We start from the raw sequence: 22,020 nt of genomic DNA on the forward strand, positions 1-22,020 counted from the left end.
CCTGCAAAGCCTATGGATCCAGGTTCGATTCCCCAGGACCCACGTTAAGGCAGATGCACAAGGTGACACATGTATCTGGAGTTCGTTTGCAATGGCTAGAGGCCCTGGTGTGCCCATTCTCTCTCTCTGCCTCTTCCAAATAAATAAATAAAAGTACTTTAAAAATATCAAAGATCATATCTAAATAAGGTTATTGGTAAAAATATCAAAGATCACATCTAAATAATGTTATTGGTGTTACCTCCTCCCCCCTCAAATTTAACAGAAATAAGACAGGATTTTGGTTATTATAAAAATTTCCTGCTGGGTGTGGTGGCATACACCTTTAATCCCAGCACTCAGGAGGCAGAGGTAGGATCGCTGTGAATTTGAGGCTACCCTGAGACTACACAATGAATTCCAGGTCAGTCAGGGCTAGATGAGACCCTACCTCAAAAAACCCCCAAAAAACCAAAAAAAAAAAAAAAAAAAAAATCAGGTTAAATCAGGCCTCAGCAAGGAGGGAGCAGTTTAGACTAGTTAGGAGGCTGAGTTTTTAAATGTGTATGTTTGTGGGCCTGTGGACTGCATGCGTATGTAAGGCTACAGAACAACCTTGACTGTTCCTTTTGAGACAGGGTCTTTCATTGGCCTGGAGCTTGCCTTCAGCTCCCCAGCCGTGGGATTTTAAGTGAGTGCCATCACACGACTCTTTACTTGGGGACTGGGAACTGAAGATTAAATTTAGGTCTTCTTGCTTGTAAGGCAAGCACTTTACCAACTGAGCTATGTCCCTAGTCCATGCATGCTGAAATTTTCCAATACAAACTTCCAGAAGGTAACCTAGGTCCCTTACCAGTCCTGGAACCCTTTTGTTACCAAATAGTTAAAACAATATTCAAACTACCCATGTATTCCCAATTACATCTTTATTAACAAATAATATACAAAAGAGTTAACAATACCAGACTTCATGTTGAGCCATCCTATGGTAAAGTAGGAATAGAAAAACAGAAATCTTGACCCCTGAAACAGCACTGTATTCACAGTAGTCTTATCCTAACAATCTCACCTAGGAAGACTGCTGGTAGCTTTCTCTGTGGGTGGGGGAGCCTTGCTGGAGGAGGCGCCCTGTTGGAGGTGGGCTCAGGGGTGTTACAGCCAGCTCCTCCTTGCCTGAGCTGGGCTCACTCTCTTCTGCTTTGCACCTGCTGTGGCAGAGGTGGTGTCCCCTCGGCTCATACCGTGTGTCCCCTGCCACCATGACGCTTCCTCTGGAGATCGTAAGTCAAAATAAAAACTTCCCCCCATCACTGGTTTTGGTTGGGCTCTTTGAGCCAGCAACACAAAGGTGGTAAATACAACACTCTACAATTCTTTGAAGAAACTTTCAACTTCAGGTTTCTTGTTCTGCAAATTTTACAAAGTGACACCTGCTGGCTATAAAGACTAAGTAAGTGGATGTTCTAAGCTTTTTAACATCAGTGTGCAATGACTTTCATTATTAATAAATAATGACGTAAGTTCTATTTTTGTGTCTGAAAATTCATGTTCAGCAACATAAAATATCTGGTGCTGATCAGTCGATGCTGATTGACACATGAAAAAACAAGTTGGGGAGCCGGACGTGGTGGTGCACGCCTTTCATCCCAGCCCTCAGGAGGCAGAGAGAGGTAGGAGGATCATCATGAGTTCGAGGCCACCCTGAGACTACATAGTGAATTCCAGCTCAGCCAGGGCTAGAGTGAGACCCTACTTTGGAAAACCAAACTAAACCAAAACAGAAAACAAAACAAGTTACTTTTTCCAAAGTAACTTTCCAAATTCTGGATAAGGATGTATAAGGAAATGCATCAGAACCCAGAATTTATCAATCCCATGAAAACATGCATTAATTACTTCGGGTTGGGGTAGTCACAGTTATTTACATGCAAAGGTCTTTTTCAGTGTCTTTTACAGCAGAGAAACTTTGTCTTCAGATCAGAAAAATGTTAGAAGGCAAAAACAAATGTGAAATAACTGCAATTCTCAACTTAAATTAGAAGTGTTTTTTTTTTCCCCTAACAGGATCTTGCTATGTTGTATAAGATAGCCTCAAACTTTTTTTTTGAAGCAAAGTTTTATGTAGCCCAGGCTGGTTTCAAATTCAGCTACGTAAGTTGAGGCAGGGGCTGGTCTTAAACTCCTGGATTATCTTGCCTCCACTTTATTTGAGACAGAGGGAGAGGCAGATAGAGAATGGGCGCTCAGGACCTCCAACCATTGCAAACAAACTTCAGATGCATGGCCCTCTTGTACATCTGGCTTAGGTGAGTCCTGGGGAGTTAAATGGGGTCCTTTGGCTTTGCAGGCAAACGCCTTAACCATTAAGCCATCTATCCAGCCCTGCCTCCATTTCGTGAATGGTGGGATTAGAGGTAAGCACCTCCACAGCTGGCTGCCTCAACCTCCTGATCCTCCTTAAAAGTGCTAGAATCTCAGGCATGAGCCACCAAGTCAGGCTTCAGAAGACACTCTTGTGGAGACAGCCAGTATGTTTTTCCAAGCTACTAATTTAAATTATATAATTTCCAAACTTCATCCACAATTAGCATATCATTTGTTTCCTCAGTGTGGAAAACAATGGTCTTCCTTTAACACTTGAGAAAGCTTTATTACAGGCAGCAGGAAGAGTGGACAAGGGGTTCCTATCTAGAGTCACTACCAGAAGCAGAAAGAACCCGCTGGTTGTTCCTGTCGGAGGCCACCTTCTCCGAGTAGCTACTACTGCCCGAGAAAGGAGGCCATGGGGTCATCGGGCCTCTGCCGTTTCATTCTGTAGGCCTCCATCTCCTCTTCGGTGGGCTCCCGTGTCTCATATACGCTGTTGTAAGGCCGCTTCCTCTCGTCAACCTGCATGATCTCCTTGACGTGCAGAAGGCGGGCCTCCTCGGCATTCAGGGCCTGTGCGGAGGCAAAGTGAGGGGTGTGCAGCCACATCACGTCTTAGTCTGCCAGTGGCACAATACCCAAAGACCCCGCGGAAAATGACCTGGAATTCACTCTGTAGTTTCAGGTTGGCCTCGAACTCAGTGATCCTTCTGCCCCTGCCTCCCCAGTCCGGGCTTAAAGGTGGGCAACAACACGCCAGGCCCTGTCAGTTATTTGTTTTCTCACATGCCCACAGCAGGGGGTTCTGGGAGAGCAGCTCTGCCTTTCCTGCTGAGGTGAACAGCTTGGAGCTGGCAGGCAGGCTTGCTGGAAACGCCCGGCTCTCCCACAGCGGTGGCACCAGACACTGTCTCTCCTTCCAGAAAACTACACGGTGCCCCCCACATCTCCGCCAGCGTGACCTGGGCCCTCATTCTCAACAGGAGGGCGCTTCCCGAGGTCCTTACAACAAGGACTGCCGCTACGTGTCCCGCTGCCCGCTCAGGTGCCCCAGAGTACCTTCTTCAGTTTCTCCTGCTTCCTCTCCTCGTCGTCGCTGTCCGAACTGCTCCTCCGCTGCTTCTTCTTCTTCTTTTTCTTCTTCTTCTCTTCTTTGAGTTTTTCCTGATGCATCTGAACAGAGGACAGACAGACAGTGTGACCACAAGCTCTCATCGGGGTTACAGTGCCCCGAGGGCACCACAGTGCAGAGCCAACTCCTGAGGACTCACCTCCATGAGGGTCTGAGGCTTTTTCAGCGCTTCTTCCCCAGCGGCGTCAGCTGCGGGACAGTCCTCGGAGTTCTGCGGAGGCAGGTGGAGCATGAGTTGAGCCACTCATCATTTAGATCAAGTCTACCCCGAATCGTGCAGCCAGAGGACAGTACTTACAACAGTCTCCTTCCCGGCTTCTCCAGTACAATAGGAATACTTGAAGAAAGAGTGGCAACATTTGTACCCCCACCGGCCTTCCTTCCAGTAAGACCCCCAGATATGCTGCAGAGAGAAGCACAGGTTACTTCAAAAGGGACTCGACTTGCACACACTGTTGAGAGGAAAATCAAGTAATTCAGCGCTCTTGAATGTAATTTGAGAAGAAATATGAGGATTCCAGGGCTAGTTAACTTCTACTTAGTGAAGGCTTTAAACCTGAATTCTTATTTCTAAGACACATGGGGATAGACAAAAGTCATGATACTACTGGGTAGCAGTTCAATATAGACTATGAGGTGCTGGGCAGATGGCTCTGTGGTTTAAGGCTCTTGCTTGCAAAGCCTGACAGCTCAGGTTCAGTTCCCCAGACACCCATGTGAAGCTGGCCCCAAAAAGTGACACAAGCATCTGTGACGGAGGAGACCCTGGTGTGCCCACATACACATGCAAATAAATAAATAAACTGCAAAATACAGACGCCAAGATAGTTTACATGACAAGTGGCTAGAGCAGGTAAATGGTCACTGTCATGAAACAGGAAACAGTATTACTAAGTAATGATAAAAACCAACCTCAGCTGGACTCTGACTAAAATCAAGCCATTAAAGGTGAGTTTGTGTATGTGATTAAGGACTATAAGATTCAGGGATTGTCAATTTTGTTTCTTTCTAAAAAAAAAAAAAAAATTATTTATTTAAGAGTGAGAAAGAGAAAGAAGCAGAGAGAAAGAATGGGCGTGCCAGGGCCTGTCACCACTGCAAATGAACTCCAGAGGCATGTGCCACCTTGTGCAGCTGGCTTATATGGGTACTGGAAAATTGAACTTGGGCATTAGGCTGTGCAGGCAAGCACCTTAACCACTGAGCCAGGTCTTCAGCCCCGAATGCCCCTGTTCTAAAGCACAACACTGGCGGCACGGTGCTTAGGTGTCATTACACCACCGACGGAAGTAAACCGCATGTGCTGCCTCTCCACCCAAATGTGCTGTCTCCACTCTGTCCCTTCTTGTCGGCTCAATGGGTCATTAGCAAAAGGCCCACCGAGTGCTTTTAAAAGGGCGAGATGTGATTATTTTAAAGACATACATGACAGATTACTTATGGGTAAGAAGTCTCACCTGCAATTTTCACATATTCCAGCAAAAAAGGTAAAAAAACATAATACTTGTGTGTATACACATAAGCGCACAAATAACCCTACACAAGGCACACCCAGCACAATGTCACAGTACTGTGATTCTAGATGGGCAGACAGGTGTATGTTCGCCAATTTGTGGGAAAAAAGCCATAAAGCAAAGTTAAAATGCTATCAGCAAGAAGTACAGCACTAAAGAGGCTACCAGGGAAGCTGAAGAAAGCTGCATTTGAGAGCGCTCCAGCGAGGCCACCAGTGCTAAATGCACTGTTACGTATGTACAGCCAGCAAGGCCACACGGCTCCCGGGGAGCAGGGACCACTACATACACATACACCAAAAAGGACAGGTGGCTCATGGTCAACAAGGAGACAGCTCAGTCAATAAAAACACGTGGCTTTGTGTCACAAGAGCACACTGTTCTGGGTCAACAAGGGGACACGTGGCTCACAGTCGGCACATACCGTGTGGTTATGGATCTTCACGTCCTCCTCATACTTGGAGCAGGCAACCGCCCGCTCCTGTCCTTTAATGACAGTTCCGTGTCTCGAGTACTCCACATAGTCCTCTGTCTGGGCTAAAAGTAATTCAGCTGGAGGAGCATCCAGGTGTTCTTGGCCACCATACTAAAAGAACATTAGTCATCAATAAATATATTTTTTATAACAACAATTTACATTCTAATCCTTATGGATAGACTTATTTTCAATCATAAAAATTAATAAACTGCCAGGCATGGTGGTGCACGCCTTTAATCCCAGCACTTGGGAGGCAGTGGTAGGACTATCACTGTGAGTTTGAGGCCACCCTGTGACTACACAGTGAATTCTAGGTCAGCCTGAGCTAGAGTGAGACCCTACCATGAAAAAACAAAACCAAACAACAACAAAATTAAATGAAAAAAAATATTTTTAACTCGACTTTATTAAAATAAAAAAGTCACCAAATTTTCATAGGCCAAAAAAAAAAAAAAAAAAGACAGTTTTGGATGCTATACATTTACTAAGTGTGACAGATGACAAAACAGCTATAAATCCTTCTCCTTGCATGTCCTTTGCCTCAGGACTTTACTGGTCCTCTCATCAAGAGATGGCGTGCTTCTCCACCCTCTGAATCTGGGTGTGGTCATGTTCTCAGCTTTGACCAGTGGAAAGTGAGCACGTGATGAAAGCAAAGACACTGTGTGGGGGGGGCCTGCACAGTGTTGCTACTCCCTAGAACTCTGAGAATGCCCTCTTGTCTTATTTGTTATTTTTCATTGTTTATCTTTTTTATTGGCAACTTCATAATTATAGACAATAAACCATGATAAATTTCCCTCCACCCCCACTTTCCCCTTCAGAAATTCACTCTTCATCATATCCTCTTCCTCTCTCAATTAGTCTCTTTTATTTATTATTTATTCATTTTTTTTTCAAGGTAGGATCTCACTCTAGGCTGATCTGGAACTCACTAAGTATTCTCAGGGTGGCCTTGAAGTCACTGTGATCCTCTTACCTCTGTCTTCCAAGTGCTGGGATTAAAGGCCTCAGCCACATGCCCTGCTCTTTGATTTTGATGTCATCATCTTTTCCTTCTATTATGTTGATCTTGTATAGGTAGTACCAGGCACTGTGAGGTCATGGATATGCAGGCCATTTTGTGTCTGGAACACTGCACTGTAAGCAGTCCTACCCTTCCTTTGGAACTTACATATGAGAATGCCCTTTTAAAAAGTAGGATTAGGCTGGGTGTGGTGGTGCACACTTTTAATCCCAATATTCGGGAGGCAGAGGTAGGAGGATCACCATGAGTTCGAGGCTACCCTGAGACTACATAGTGAATTCCAGGTCAGCCTGGGCTACAGTGAGACCCTCCCCTTGAAAAACAAAAAAACAAAACAAAACAAAACAAAACAAAAAAAAGAAGTAGGATTAGGGCTGGAGAGATGGTTTGGTGGTTAAGGTGTTTGCCTGCAAATTCAAATGATCTAGGTTTGATTCCCCGGTATCCATGAAAGCCAGCTGCACAAGGTGGCACATGTGTCTGGAGTTCACCTGCAGTGGCTAGAGGCTCTGGTGTGCCTATTTTCTCTCTAACTGCCTCTTTCTTACTCTTAAATAAAATAAATAAACAGAAATAAAATTGCTTTTGAAAAAGCAGGGCTAGGCTACTAGAGGATGAGAGATTATGTGACAGAGATGAGCAGACCCAGCTGATGGCAGAACTGTGAGAAATACTACATGCTTACTTTAGACTATGACATTTTGGGGTGGCACGTTTGGCTACAAAAGCTCATGGATACAAAAAGTCTACACAAACTGGCTAAGTTGGTGAAAGGAAAAGTCTTTTCCCAATGGTGAAAAGACACTCTTTGTACTGTGTATGAGACAATATGAATGCATACTAAGTAGTCATCTTTAATAGTTCGGTCAAAATTACCTTCTCCAGGATGCTTTCTTTCTGCTGCTCTTTGAAGTCTTCCTTCTTGACCTTGAAGGACTTATACAGCAGCTCGAGCTTCGTCGGGTCGGCCTGCAGGTGCACCTCGGATCCCTTGTCATAGGCCTCCCAAGCAAACACTGCAGGCACCCAGGACACCGAGATGAGTTGTCGCCACTCACTGCATGTTTCTTTAAGGCAGGCTTTAAATAATCTCCAGTACACATTTTGGTTTTTTGTAGGCTTACTATGTAGCCCAGACTGGCCAGGACCTCACAATGTAACCTATGCTGGCTTCAAACCTGTGGCCACCCTCCTGGCTCAGCCTCCCACATACTAGAATGCTAGACATGCACAATCACACTTGTTTTACAACCTCCCAAATTTCTTTTTCTTCTTTTTTGTTTTTTAAAAGTCAAACACCTTATTTCCAGGGCACAATGCCCTGCAAATCAACCTCAGATGCATGAGCTATCTGTGCATCTGGCTTTATGCGGGTACTAGCGAATCACATTCAGGCCTGCAGGCTTTGCAAACACCTTTATCTGCTGAGCCGTTTCCCTAACCCACAACCCCTGATTTCTCATGAGCCCATGTAAAAGGCTATCGTATCAAATAAACACTTACACTGTGTCTGAGCCATTGAAATGGTATCTCCTGTGTATCTAACGAAGTTATCTCCAGCATAACTCACTCTATAAATAAAAATACAAAAAAAAAAAAACTCAGACTATTTCCTTAAAGAAAGCTCTTTCACAAAACTGAATCTACAAAACGAACACTATCTGTGACTAGTCAGAAGAGTACTAACTTCCTCCTATTCCAAAATGTGTACATTTAACTTGATACTTACTCATCTGGATTCTTTCCTGCATTGGCATATGGATTCTCTCTCATAGCTCTTGTTTTTGGATCATAGTAGGCAGAATTTGGATCTAAATTTCTCAAATACTAGAAGAAGAAACATTTGAAGACTGAATTAACATTTACTTAAAAACAAGACTTCAGCTGGGTGTGGTGGAGCACGCCTTTAATTCCAGCACTCAGGAGGCAGAGATAGGAGGATCGCCTTGAGTTCAACGCCAGCCTGAGACTACATAGTGAATTCCAGGTCAGCCTGGAACAGAGTGAGAACCTACCTCAAAAACAAAAAACAAACAAACAAACAAAGCCGAAGACTTCAGTTGGTGGGAGGAGTTTATTATGACTAACGAATGAAGTGTGTGTGTTTGTAGGCACAGGTGAAGAGAAAAAGGAGAATGACACATTACCATGGAATGACTAATTATATGACTCAAATACCACGCACAAACACTGCATAAGTAGATAAAATTGTGGGCACAAATTACTCTTCCAAAGCATAGGTTAGGTTGGCAAGACTTACTTTTGCAATATCTTCACGAATCCTGAGGTTCCGGACAGTGATGCGTCTCTTGGAGTCAAAATTCTGCCCAGGCATGTCAATATCATCAGCGTATTTATCTTCATCTTCATCCTCACTGTTGTGATCTTTTTCCTGAAAGGAGAGGGAACAGAAAACTAAGTAATGAAGAGCAACACCTAGTTTTTGTTTTCTATCCTTTTAACTGAACCCTTATTTGTGTAATTTAGAAGCTACTGTATTATCCCCATGAACACTAGTCACTGAAACCTTTAAAGAGACAGTGTATAGCCAGGCAAGACAGGTGTTTATTACCATCTGAGAATTTGGTTCCTCTTCTCCCCACTGGTGTTTTGGAGAATTCTGCATCATGAGAAAAAGAACACCATTTGTAAACTTATTCCACTTAGTCTACTGATCACTTAGCATTTTAAAAACATGACATAAATTGGACCTGGGGATACAGATGAGTAGCGGGTACTTGCTTACTATACTATGTGTGAGGCCCAGGGTTTGAACCCCAGCACTGAAGGGAAAAAAGAAGGAAAATATTTCATGTTAACTAAGTTCTCATTTTCCCACTTGTAATGAGTACAGATATCCTGAATGCAAGTATGCTGTTGTGAAGGGCTAATTTTATCAGTATTTTCAAGGCTAGAAAATTTACAGATAATTTTTATTGATACACAAGTAACAGAAAGATTAACATGACTCAAAAGCCCCCCCCCCAACATTAATTTTCCATGTTGTTAGTATTGAGATAGATCATGTTCACTAAACCTCACCAGTTTTCTGTCAACTCTAAGGAAGAAAGTGTTACCAGGATCATGTCCCAAGAACCTTCACAGCCAAAACAACCTTTGTAAATTTTGGCAATAAAGAAATCTACTCAGATGACACCCACTGTGATTATAGGGAGTCTAAAGTCTTTGTCAGAAAGAATTGTTTTCTTCATTATCAACCATTCAGGATACTCTAGTTCCACAACTACATACAGCAAAATGTCAGTATATCTTCATGTAAGTCTTAAAAAAAAAAAAAAAAAAAAGAATACAGAGATTTCGCTGGGTGTGGTGGGGCATGCCATTAATCCCAGTCCTTGGGAGGCAGAGGTAGGAGGATCACCATGAGTTTGAGGCCATCCTGAGACTGCATAGTGAATTCCAGGTCAGCCTGAGCTAGAGTGAGACCCTACTTCAAAAAGGAAAAGGAAAAAAAGAAAGAAATCAAGAAATAGAGATTTAAACAAAAACAGCATTAGCAAAGGGCTGCAGAGACATGCAGACAGGGGTATGTGCATGTATGTGTGCAGGTTTATACAGCAGAGACAGGAACATAAATTCATACAGCCTTTCTGAATAATGTGATAGGTCATCAAAAAAATTTATGGACTGGAGAGATGGCTTAATGGTTAAGGTGCTTGTCTGTAAAGCCAAAGGACCCAGGTTTGATTCCCCAAGACCCACGTAAGCCAAATGCACAAGGTGGCTCATACATCTGGAGTTTGTATGCAGTGGCTGGAAGCCCTGGATGCCCATGACCTCATAGCACCTGGCACTACCTACACAAGACCCTCCTAACAGGAGGAAAAGATGATGACATCAGAATAAAAGAGACTGAGAGGGGGAGGGGGTATGAGGGAGGTGGATTCATGAAGATTAAACTAGTGGAGGGGAGGAAATTATCATGGTTTGTTTCTATAATTATAAGAGTTGTCAATAAAAAAGTTTAAAAAACAAGAAATATATTAGGAGACAGTTGTTTGCAGAGTTCCCACTAGCTTCTAGTCCAACAAAGGATATCTACACTGCTATAGATAAAATTAAGTCTCTGTTGTAGAGCCTTTTTCATTGCTTTAATATCCATGTAACTGTGTGTAGTGTCTCAGCCTTTAATCCCAGCACTCAGGAGGTAGAGACAGGAGGATCATTACGAGTTTGAGGCCAGCCTGAGACTACAAAGTGAATTCCAAGTCAGCCTGGGTTGTGCAAGACCCAAGTACCTGGAAAAACAAAAACAAATCCATGCATCCAAGGGGGTAAAACCTATCAGCCACCTACATACATTTAAGTATTTTACTATGTTTATAACAACAGAGAGTGTATCTGTTAGAACCAGAGAAATAGGTCTTTTTCCAGAGTTGGCAACAATTAAAATCACAATGCCAGCTACTAATTACACAATGTTGACTACATGACATGTCTGTGGAGGTGACTGACCAGACACATGACAGACAGGTGTTGTTGTCATTATCATTTAATTTTGCTGAGGCTCAGGAAGACAAAAAAGTTTAGGAAGCTAGCTAGTGACAGAGCTAAATTTTTTTTTTAAACTTTTTTTTTCTCTTTTCCCAAGGTTTGGGATCAGGCTGGCCTAGATCTTATTCTGTAGTTTGAAGAGATCTTATTCTGTAGTTTGAAGAGACCTCAAACTCATAGCAATCCTCCTACCTCTGTCTCCTGAGTGCTGGGATTAAAGGTGTGTACCACCACTCCCAGCTTTTTTTAAAACTTAAAAAATTTATTTATTTATTTGCAAGGAGAGAGAGAGAGAGAGAATGGGCACGCTAGGGCCTCTAGCCACTGCAAACGAACTCTAGATGCATGTGTTCCCTTGTGCATCTGGCTTATGTGGGTCCTAGGGAATCAAACCTGGGTCCTTTGTCTTCGCAGCAAACATTTTAACTGCTAAGCCATCTCTCCAGTTCCAAAGTTTATTTATTTGAGAGAAAAAAAGAATAGGCAATGTTATAGCCTCCTGCCACTGCAAACCAACCCCAGATATACGTCATACTGTGCATCTGGATTTACATGAGTACTGCAGAATCAAACCTAGGCCATCGGGTGTTGTAAGCAAGTGCTTTTTACTGCTGAGCCATCTCCCTGTCCAGAGCTGGATTTTTACTGCCTATGTGAGTAATCTGATTTCTTTCAATGACTATTTACTTGGTAATTATTGTCTGTATTTGGTTTGCTTTGCAGCTCATGCATACTGAGTCCCTGTTAGAAACTTTCATAAAGCTCCAAATGCTAATTATTTGTGCCATGATGATGCCACAAACAAGTTTTATACATATTTATTCTATGAAATTAACATGAATGAAACAGTTAGCTGAAATTCACCTTTATTATACAAGTGTTTTTGCCTAGTTCTAAAATTAATACAGTTCATTACTGAAAATGTGCAAAATACTAAAACAATTTATTAAAAAACCCTTGTGAAGGGTATGAGAAAGATAAAAGAAAACCTCAGCCAGGCATGGTGGCGCCTGCCTTTAATCCCAGCACTCAGGAGGAAGAGGTAGGAGGATCGCTGAGTTTGAGGCCACTCTGACACTATAATGTGATTTCAAGGTCAGTGTGGCTAAAGCGAGACCCTCCATCATAACAACAAGAAAACCCCCCAAAAGAAAACCTTACCAATTACATTAAATAAAAGGTTTAGAATGCTCAAGTCATGAGTTCAAACTCCAGCAAGTATACGGATGGCACATGCATGGGTTTTCATACACGTGTATGAACACGAGTCAGAAAAAAGAAACTTGGTGTCTTGATAAAATTCTTCTATGATAGTATTTTTTTTGTATTATTAAAATAAAGCGGCAGCCAACATAGTATTAACAGCCACGAGTGGGCGTAGTAGCACCCACATATAACCCCAGCACTCGGGAAACGGAAGCAGTTCTTTGAAACTGGAATTGTCTAAAATAAATTCTTCTTTTTTTAATTTCTTTTCTTTTTGGTTTTTCTAGGTAGGGTTTCACTCTAGCTCAGGCTGACCTGGAGTTCACTACAGAGTCTCAGGGTAGCCTCAAACTCACAGCGATCCTCCTACTTCTGCCTCCCAAGTGCTGGGATTAAAGGCATGTGCCTCCATGCCCGGCCTTTTTTTTTTTTTTTAATGAGATTGAGAAAGAGAGAGAAGTGGGGGAAGGGAGAGAGAGAACTGGCACACCTAGGGCCTCCAGCCACTGCGATCAAACTCTAGACACATGTGGCATCTCTGGGCATGTGCAACCTTGTGCACTTGTGTTACTTCGTGTGCCTGGCTTATGTGGGATCTGGAGAATTAACATGAGTTCTTAGGCTTTGCAGACAAGCCCCTTAACTGCTAAGCCATCTCTAGCCCTTTTTGTTTCAATTTTCATTTCACTGTTTAAAGAGTTTGGACATTTTGTATGTTACTCACAGCTTGTTCCACCAGCTTTCCTGAGGCTAATTCTTCTTGCAGTTTTTGGGCTTTCAATGTGCGTTTTGCCTAAAAAAAAAGAAAAAGAAACATTAAATTTTACTTACAACACTTAAATGCCCATTTGATTTTTATAGATTTAAAGTAAACAGCTATACTACTTCAGAGAAGGTCAGTAGAGCTAGACCTTCGCTACAAACAAAAGAAAACATGAGGAGGTTACTAGGCCTACGACTTTCTGAAGGAAGTTACAGACTCCTGACTGAACCAGGCATTGATGTAAGCAGACAGATGGCTTCAATGGTCAACTGCAGGCACCAAACCCTGATCAAAAATGGCAGATGCAAAAAAAAAAAAAAAAAAAAAAAAAAAAAAAAAAAGGCAGATGCTGGGTGACTTCAGACAAACCAGCTGATTTTTGTCAGGCAGACCTAGGTTACTATGTATTTCAATGCTCAAAATAAGACGAACTCTAGATTTGCATATGAAATCTCATCATCTTGTTGGGAGGGGTGGCATACATCTGTAACCCTAGCAGTCCTCAAGCAGAGGCAGGAAGATTAGTAGGTCAGAGGCAACTTTGGCTATATGGTGCGTCTGAGGCCAGACTAGGCTACAGCTAAAATGCAACAGTAGCAACAACATCAATAAAAAGGAAAAAACAAAACAAAACATTATGCTCTTTCCATATTACCTGTAATTTTAAAATCAGGTTGAATTAAAATAAAATTCCATTTTCTGAGACAGGTTCTCCTTCACTTTATTTAAATGTTATGTGTAGCCAGGGGGCCAAGAGCACTGAACTTCAAAAAGCCAAAAGCTCTGGATACTAATCTGTTCTTGTGCTTCCAGTATCTTTTACTGTATATTGTTAGTGAAAATAATAAAGAATCAAATAAAAAATGCTGCGAAGTAAGGCAAGCACATTGTTTATTTTTACTTTTCAATTAACTACACCACTGTAAGAATGGCAAAAATTTCATCATGCTTAACTACTGGGAAAACAGAGGTTTAGCTAAATTAGAGACATAGCAAACTTTTTTTTTTGAGGTAGGGTCTCGCTCTAGTCCAGGCTGACCTGGAACTCACTATGTAGTCTCAGGGTGGCCTTAAACTCACAGCGATCCTCCTACCTCTGCCTCCCGAGGCCTGGGGTTAAAGGTGTGCACCATTACGGCCGGCTCTCAAACTGTACTTTATGGGCTGTCACCAAGCTGGAAACTCTGCTCACCAGATCGACTTTGGCATACTCTTCCACGATTTTCATGTGCTCCTCTGGGTTGTAGCCGTTCCAGCGATCCCTCTTGCCATCGTAGTCAAACGTGAGCTGGGGCTGGATGTGTTCATCTGGAGCGATGTTAGTGCCTGTGAATTTGGCTCCGACCCGCCTTGGTCTCTGGAAGAACAGAGACTTGATTTTTTCCTCAGGGCTTGTAACCCACAGGCACCCTTCCTGGGGCTTTTACTCAGCCTGACAGAACCAGGGGCCTTGCTCATTCTGCTCAACCATAAATAGTCATCCAGCAGAAAATTCTGATATACTGGACTAATTTCCTTCAGATTTTGTTTATATCTAAATATAAGGGCTGGAGAGATGGCTTAGTGGTTAAGGTGTTTGCCTGTGAAGCCTAAGGACCCATGCTCAGCTCCCCAGATCCCATGATCACACAAGGTAATGCATGTACAAAGTCACACATGCACACAAAGTGGTGCACGCGTCTGGAGTTTGATTACAGTGGGTAAAGGCCCTGGCACACCAACTCTCTCTCTCTGTGTTTCATAAAAAAAGGCTAGTCTGGTGGGTTTGCCTGAAAACAAACAAATAAACATAGGTAGTTTTAGAGAATATAAAAGTCCTCTGACAAGGAAAAATGACTGACTGTCAGGTATCCAAAATCTCCAAGCTGAGCTCACCTCAAAGCAGTCCTTCTTTTTGTGTGTCATGGCCCCGCAGTTTTCACATGCTCCTTTGCGGTACTTAGTAGTTATGGAATTCTATTGTAGGAGATGAAGAAAACTTATGTAAGTTAGAAATAACTTTGGCTGCGTGTAGTGGCACACACCTTTAATCCTAGCACTTTGGGAGGTAGAGAGGTAGAGTTAGGAGGATCACCATGAGTTCAAGGCCACCTTGAGACTACACAGTGAATCAGGGTTAGAGCAAGGCTCTACCTTGAAAAACCAAAAAAGAATGAACTTTGGCTCTCATTACTATTGTGTCTACTGAACTATTGAGCTGACTTATTTGGAAAGACAACAGGCGGCAGTCTCTATATGAGAAAGCTAAAGAGTTTTAGTAATGTAAAATTTATATAAGAAAACAGGGCGCTTGCCTGCAAGGCCTAAGGATCCAGGTTCATTTTCCCTCTACCCATATTAACCAGATACACTAGATAGCATATAAGTCTGGAGTTCACTTGCAGTGGCTGGAGCGCCCTTTCTCTTTATATGCCTCTTACTTCCCTTCTCTTAAATAAATAATAAAAAAAGAAAACAGGACAAGCCAGGTGTGGTGGCACACACCTTTAATCCCAGCACTTGAAAGGCAGAGGTAGGAGGACTGCCATGAGTTTGAGGCTACTCTGACATTATTTTCAGGTCAGCCTGGGCTAGAGTGAAACCCTACCTTGAGAAAGCAAAGAGAGAACAGCTAAAGTTGTATATCCTGTGAATTTCAATTTCAATGCCACATAATGTGTTCCCACCTGACACAATGTTTTTTTTTTTTTTGAGGTAGGGTTTCAGTCTAGCCCAGGCTGACCTGGAATTCACTATATAGTCTCAGGGTGGCCTTGAACTCATGGTGATCCTCCTACCTCTCCCTCCCAAGTGCTGGGATTAAAGGCATATGCCACCACACCCAGCCAGTGTTACATGTTTTTATATTAAGTTCTTGAAAGGAAATCACCACATCCAAGAAGACACACACAGGTTGCTACATACCTCCTTTACACCCCTTTTGTACCATTCTCCGGATGAACTGAACTGTTTCTGTTTCTCTGGCTGTGGCCGCTGATGCTTTAAAGTAGGCCTTTTTGATGGATCAATATACCAGGGAACTGAAGAAATATACTGTGGAATGTGAGGGTTGATATCTCTGTAATAAGAGTTAAGCAAAAATTTTAAGAAGAAAGTTGAAAACAGGTTATTTCCAAAAGTAGTTCACAAAGAAGCCAGGAACAGAAATATAGAACTACTGCAGTGGGGCAGGGGAATGTGGGAGCTATCTCAGCAATCATATAAAGAACCGGAAGTAAGGAAGTAACTGATGCTACAGCGAAAGTTTAGAAGCAGCCTTTCTATTTTCTTTTTAAATTTTCATTTTAATTAATTTTTTTCTTTTCAAAATTTTTAATTAGCAACTTCCATGATTGTAAATAATGTCCCACGGTAGTGCCCTCCCTCCCCCAACTTTCCCCTCTGACCCTCCACTCTCCATCATATCCCCTCCCCCTCTCAATCAATCTCTCTCTTATTCTGACGTCTTCATCTTTTCCTCCATTATGATGGTCTTGTGTAGGTGGTGTCAGGCACTGTGAGGTCATGGACATCCAGGCCATCTGTGTCTGGGGGGCAGCACGCTGCAAGGAGTCCTACCTTTCCTTTGGCTTTTACATTCTTTCTGCCACATCTTCCACAATCTTTCTACTTTTACTTATTGATTTGCAAGCAGAGAGAGAGGTAGAGAGAGAGGATGGCTGTGTCAGGGCTTCCAGCCACTGCAAACAACTCCAGGTGCATGCGCCATTTTGTGCATCTGGATTTATGTGAGTCCTGGGGAAATGAACTTCGGTCATTAGGTTTTGCAGGCAAGTGCCGTACTCCCTAAGCTACCTTTCCATCCCTAAAAATATTTTTATTTATAGATTTGTAAGCAGAGAGAGACAGAATAGGTACACTAGGGCCTTGTGCCCCTGCAAATGAACTCCAGATGCATATGCACCTTGTGCATCTGGGTTTATGTGGGTACTAGGAACTAAACTTGGGCCAGCAGACTTTGAAAGCAAATGCCTTTAACCACTGACCCATCCCTTCAGCTCTAATGAAAAACTTTCTAATCAAGATATTAAGAATAATGATAGCCAGGCATGGTGGCACATGCCTTTAATCCCAGAATTTGGGAGGTAAAGGTAGGAGGATCGCTGTAAGTTCAAGGCCACGTGAGACTACATTGTGACTTCACTGTCACTGTCAGACTGGGCTACAGTGAGACCCTACCTCAAAAAAATTAACAATGAAACAACTAAAAGGAAAAAGCAGAAATAGAACTAAATCTGCACAACAAAAAGTGAAAATGAGTGTCTGGGTCATTTGGTAACAATAATCATGTAAACATTAGTTTTTCAAGATGTGAAGGCAATGACCAGGAAAACTGAAAATACGAAGATTTTAATGCAGCCACTATGGACGGACATGAGCAGAAGGAAGGAAAATGGTAACTACTGTTCATTATAAACTCTTCAGTATTATTTGAAAATTCTTACACAAATAAATAACAAAATTTTACGAATGGTAAAGATAGTTTTCTGTTACAACAAAGGGTGAGAAACTGATCAAGAGATATGAATTTGGAGCTTGGGCGTTGTGGTGCACACCTTTAATTCCAGTCCTCGGGAGGCAGAGGTGGGAGGATTTCTGTGAGTCCGAGGCCACCCTGAGACTACATAGTAAATTCCAGGTCAGCCTGGGATAGAGAGTGAGACCTTACCTCAACAAAGCAAAAAAATAATACAATAAAAGAATTTGAATTATAAATGAACAGGTCATATAAAAAGCTACTTACGTGGGCTGGAGAGATGCCTTAGCAGTTAAGGCACCTGCCTGCAAAGCCAAATGACCCAGGTTTGATTATCCAGGACCCATGTAAGCCAGATGCACAGGCGGCGTGTATGTCTGGAGTTTGTTTGCTGTGGCTGGAGGCCCTGGCACACCCATTCTCTCCCTCTCTCACAACTGCTTCCTTCCCTATCTCTCTTTCAAATAAATATTTTTTTAAAAAATTACTTACTTTCCTTCTTCATCAACTTCTGCAGGGGCATTACCCAGTTTTCGCTGCTCCTCTAGTTCCTTCTTCTTCCTCCAGTCTTCTCGGGTCATTTTTTTTGGTTCCTCCAAACTCATTTCTTTGGACCCCGACAAGGGCACAGCATTAGCTGCATCCACAGCGGCTGCTGACATGATGAACTGGCCTTCTCTGCGAAGAGCCGTGGACAGCAGAAAGTAAGTAAGTCTTTACGAATTCACCACTGAAACTTCCCAAACTACACCTCGCAGGCCACACTGTGGGGCGTGTATAATCTTCTGATCCCCACCCTTCTTGCCTCCCTCCCTCCTCCTCCTTTTTTTTAGGGGGAGTGTTGGAGATTAAACCTGGGCTTTGCTGAAACTCAAACAGTACTTTATCACGGACTAGATTCCTATGTTCTTCTTCTTTTTTTTTTTTTTTTAAATATTTTTATTTATTTATTTGAGAGCGAAAGACACAGAGAGAAAGACAGATAGAGGGGGAGAGAGAGAATGGGCGCGCCAGGGCTTCCAGCCTCTGCAAATGAACTCCAGACGCGTGCGCCCCCTTGTGCATCTGGCTAATGTGGGACCTGGGGAACCGAGCCTCGAACCGGGGTCCTTAGGCTTCACAGGCAAGCGCTTAACCGCTAAGCCATCTCTCCAGCCCTATGTTCTTCTTCTGTCAAGGTGACTGTAAAGGACCTTTTTCTCTTTCTCAGGCTCTACATACTTGGCATCACATCTCCCTCAACTTTAGTTTACAAATGAAAGGTGCCACACACATAAAATCTCAAAGATTCTCATATACATTCCTAAATTCCCCTTACTGTGTGCCTACAAGTTTTTTTTTTTAAACCACAGTAGAAAATACAGAGGCCCAACCCAGTTCCCCCTTCAAGACCCACACCTTAAGTACTGTCTAGCCAGGCGCAGTGGCTCACACCTTTAATCCCAGCACTTGTAGGCAGAGGCAGGAGGATCGCCATGAATTTCAGGCCAGCCTGGGACTACAAAGTGAGTTCTAGGTCACCTTGGGCTAGAGTGAGACCCCCTACCTCAGGAAAACAAAACAAAACAAAGCAAAACAAACAAACAAACAACAACAAAAAGCATTGGTTACATTCAGGAAAGAGTTGGCTACATTCAGGACAGTGGGTGTAGCTCAGTGACAGGGTGCTTGCTTAGCCTTGGAGTTGGAGCTATAGGACCACAAAAACAAAACAAAAATCACCTATACTGTTGTTTGCTCCAGCCCAGGCTGACCTAGAATTCACTATGTAGTCTCAGGGTGGACTTGAACTCACAGAGATCCTTCTATTTCTGCCTCCAGAGTGCTGGGATTAAAGGCATGTGCCACCACACCCGGCTTCCATTTATTTTTAAAAAGTAATTTTATTTGAGAGAGAGAATCAGAGTACAGGTGTGCCAGGGTCTCTTGCTACTGCAAATTCCAGACACATGTTTGGCCAGACTGGCTTCGAAACTTGCATACAGCAGAGGATGACTTTTAACTTCTGATCCTCTCGCCTCCACCTACCAAGTGCTGGGATTACAGAGACGCATCCCTAGTGCCCATCTAATATACAGACTAAAGATGGGACAAGTGTACTGGGAGGTGAATGGGGGGCGGCATTTGTAGATATTTCTTTTACCTATTATTATTTTTTATATTACCTTGTATAATCTCACCTAATCTTTACAGCAACCCAATTTTATAATGAAGAAACAAATTCTGGGATATTGAGTCCTTCATTTCAGCCAAGGACCTAGGTCACTCAAAGATCTCAAATTCAGGCCTGAATCCTTTACACTCTTACGTTCCACAGGATATTGGAGTCGGCCTACCTTCCAAATCCGAAACCGAGATGGAATGAAGCAGTGCAGGCACCAAGTTCTATTTATTAAGTTACACCCCGCTGGCCGGGTGGGGGGGTGACTCCCTTTCTCCAGGTAGAGTGGAAGCCGAGGGCCACGAGCGCGTTGGGGTTCAGCCCGGTGACCTCCGACGGGGGTGGCGCGGAGTCCTCCCTGCGGGAAGGGAACACGGAGCTCGGAGGCATTCTTGGAGAGGACACGCCCTGTCCACTCGGGTAAGGGGCGCTCGGGATCTCCCGGCCATCCCCACCGACCACAGCACACGGCCGGAGCATCATCAGCCTGCGTGTCCGGCCGCCGCCCCCTCCTCCTCCCGGCCTCCGGCCCTCGCCCCCATCCCCGCCCGTGAGGACGGGCCAGGGGCCTCTCCGAGGTGCCCAGCCGTGCCCTGCCGAGTCTCAGAATAGCTTCTCACCAACACCGCCTCAGGCGACTCCAAAGCCTTCCCCCGGCACAAACGACGCCAATCCGGGAATGTTTACTTCCGGGTTCTGCGGGCCTTCTCCCGGCAGCCACTGCGCCAGCTTCCGGCGGGCTACAGGGCCGTGGCTCACGCATGCGCACTGCCGAGTGTGTGGCTGGGGCCCTGGCGCGCTGCGTTAGGGAGGTGCTGGGGAGAGGTGTGTCGCCGGGATGCTGTTCCAGCCCTTTAGAGCCGCGGAATTTTAGGACGTATACAAACCTAAAAGTTAAATATCTACGGCAGGCAGTGGTTTTAATTCTCCGCGCTTGGCAGGTGGAGGCCGCAGGTTCGGGAGTTCAAGGCCATCCTTAGGTACACAGCGAGTTTAATGACAGCCTGGCTTTTGTGAGATCCTGTCTCAAGACAAAAACCTATGAGGTGAATGGCAGAGTTTGTGACTGACTAAGTAATAAAGGCAGTTTAGCAATAGCGGCCAGGTTTGTGATAGGGTAAGGGTGTAACGAGCAGTTTCTTTGCTTGAATTGGCATTATAACACGACCGAGAGGGCTGTAGAGGTGGCTCAGTGGGTACGGCGCTTGCCTGCAAGGCCTAACAGTCTGCGTTCAATTCCCCAGTACTCACGGAAAGTCAGATGTACAAAGTGGTGCGTGCATCTGGAGCTCCTTTGCAGTGGCTGGAGGCCCAGGTGCACCCATTCTCATTCTCTCTCCCTGCTTGCAAATTCATAAATAAATTAAAAAAACAAGACAAAGATACAAAAATTATTATTATTATTTTTTTGAGGTAGGTTCTCTCTTAGTCCAGGCTACCTGTAATTCACTATGTAGTCTCAAGGTAGCCTTGAATACACAGTGACCTTCCTACCTCTGCCAACCCCCTCCTGAGTGCTGGGATTAAAAGCATGTGCCAGGACTGGAGGGATGCTTAGCAGTTAAGGCGTTTGCCTGCAAAGCCAAAGGACCCAGGTTCATTTCCCCAGGACCCACGTTAGCCAGATGCGAAGGTGGAGCATGTGTCTGGACTTTGTTTGCAGTGGCTGGAGGCCCTGGTACTCCCATTCTCTCTCTCTTTTTCTGTCAAATAAATAAATAAATAAAACATACATATACATATGTGATTTTTATTTTGTTTTTGTGGTGCTATGGATCCAACCAGAGGTTCAGCAAGCACTCTTATCACTGAGCTACACCCACTGTCCTGAATGTAGCCAACTCTTTCCTGAATGTAACCAACTTTTTTTTTTTGTCTGTTTGTTTTGTTTTCTTGAGGTAGGGGAAACTCTAGCCCAAGGTGACCTGGAACTCACTTTGTAGTCCCAGACTGGCCTCAAACTCATGGCGATCCTCCTGCTTTTCTGCCTCTCACGTGCTGGGATTAAAGGTGTGTGCCACCATGCTTGGCTTTTTAAAAATAATTTTTCAAATAACTTAGTTGTAAACGGTGTTTGTTAAGCCAGGTGTAGTGGGATGTGTATGTAATCCCAGCACGTGGCGGGCTGAGGCAGGAGGACTGCTGCCAATTTGAGGCCAGCCTGGGCTACATAGTGAGATTCCTCTCTTTCTCTCTTAATTTTTCCAAGGCAGGATCTCCTTCTAGCCCAGGCTGACCTAGAACTCACTCTGTAGTCCCAGGCTGGCCTCAAACTCAGTGATCCTCCTACTTCTGCCTCCCAAGTGCTGGGACTAAAGGCCTGCACCACCAGCCAGGCCCATGGTGAGATTCTATCTAAACAGATAAAATCTAGACTGCCATGAGCTGTGAGAATATA

At 43.8% G+C, this 22,020-nt stretch overlaps 1 protein-coding gene and 1 non-coding gene across 2 annotated transcripts; both read right to left on the bottom strand.

Moving 5' to 3' along the window:
• Positions 1-893: 893 nt before the first annotated feature.
• Positions 894-20,334, bottom strand: Slu7 (SLU7 homolog, splicing factor). Its single transcript, XM_004661054.2, has 17 exons — positions 20,243-20,334; positions 19,798-19,980; positions 17,954-18,139; positions 15,889-16,042; positions 14,860-14,940; positions 14,177-14,341; positions 12,946-13,014; positions 9,073-9,120; positions 8,761-8,892; positions 8,230-8,327; positions 8,004-8,071; positions 7,377-7,516; positions 5,420-5,581; positions 3,780-3,884; positions 3,621-3,692; positions 3,409-3,522; positions 894-2,922 (listed from the first exon to the last, which is right to left on the bottom strand). The coding sequence occupies exons 3-17, from the start codon at positions 18,121-18,123 to the stop codon at positions 2,743-2,745; spliced, it is 1,758 nt and encodes a 585-aa protein (XP_004661111.1). The 5' UTR covers positions 18,124-18,139; positions 19,798-19,980; positions 20,243-20,334; the 3' UTR covers positions 894-2,742.
• LOC123461943 lies at positions 4,749-4,880 on the bottom strand. The gene has a single exon (XR_006637988.1). It is a non-coding gene; the product is annotated as a small nucleolar RNA SNORA21 (small nucleolar RNA).
• Positions 20,335-22,020: the final 1,686 nt, after the last annotated feature.

The sequence above is a fragment of the Jaculus jaculus genome, chromosome 6 (assembly GCF_020740685.1).
Source record: "Jaculus jaculus isolate mJacJac1 chromosome 6, mJacJac1.mat.Y.cur, whole genome shotgun sequence".
NCBI classification, from domain to species: domain Eukaryota; kingdom Metazoa; phylum Chordata; class Mammalia; order Rodentia; family Dipodidae; genus Jaculus; species Jaculus jaculus.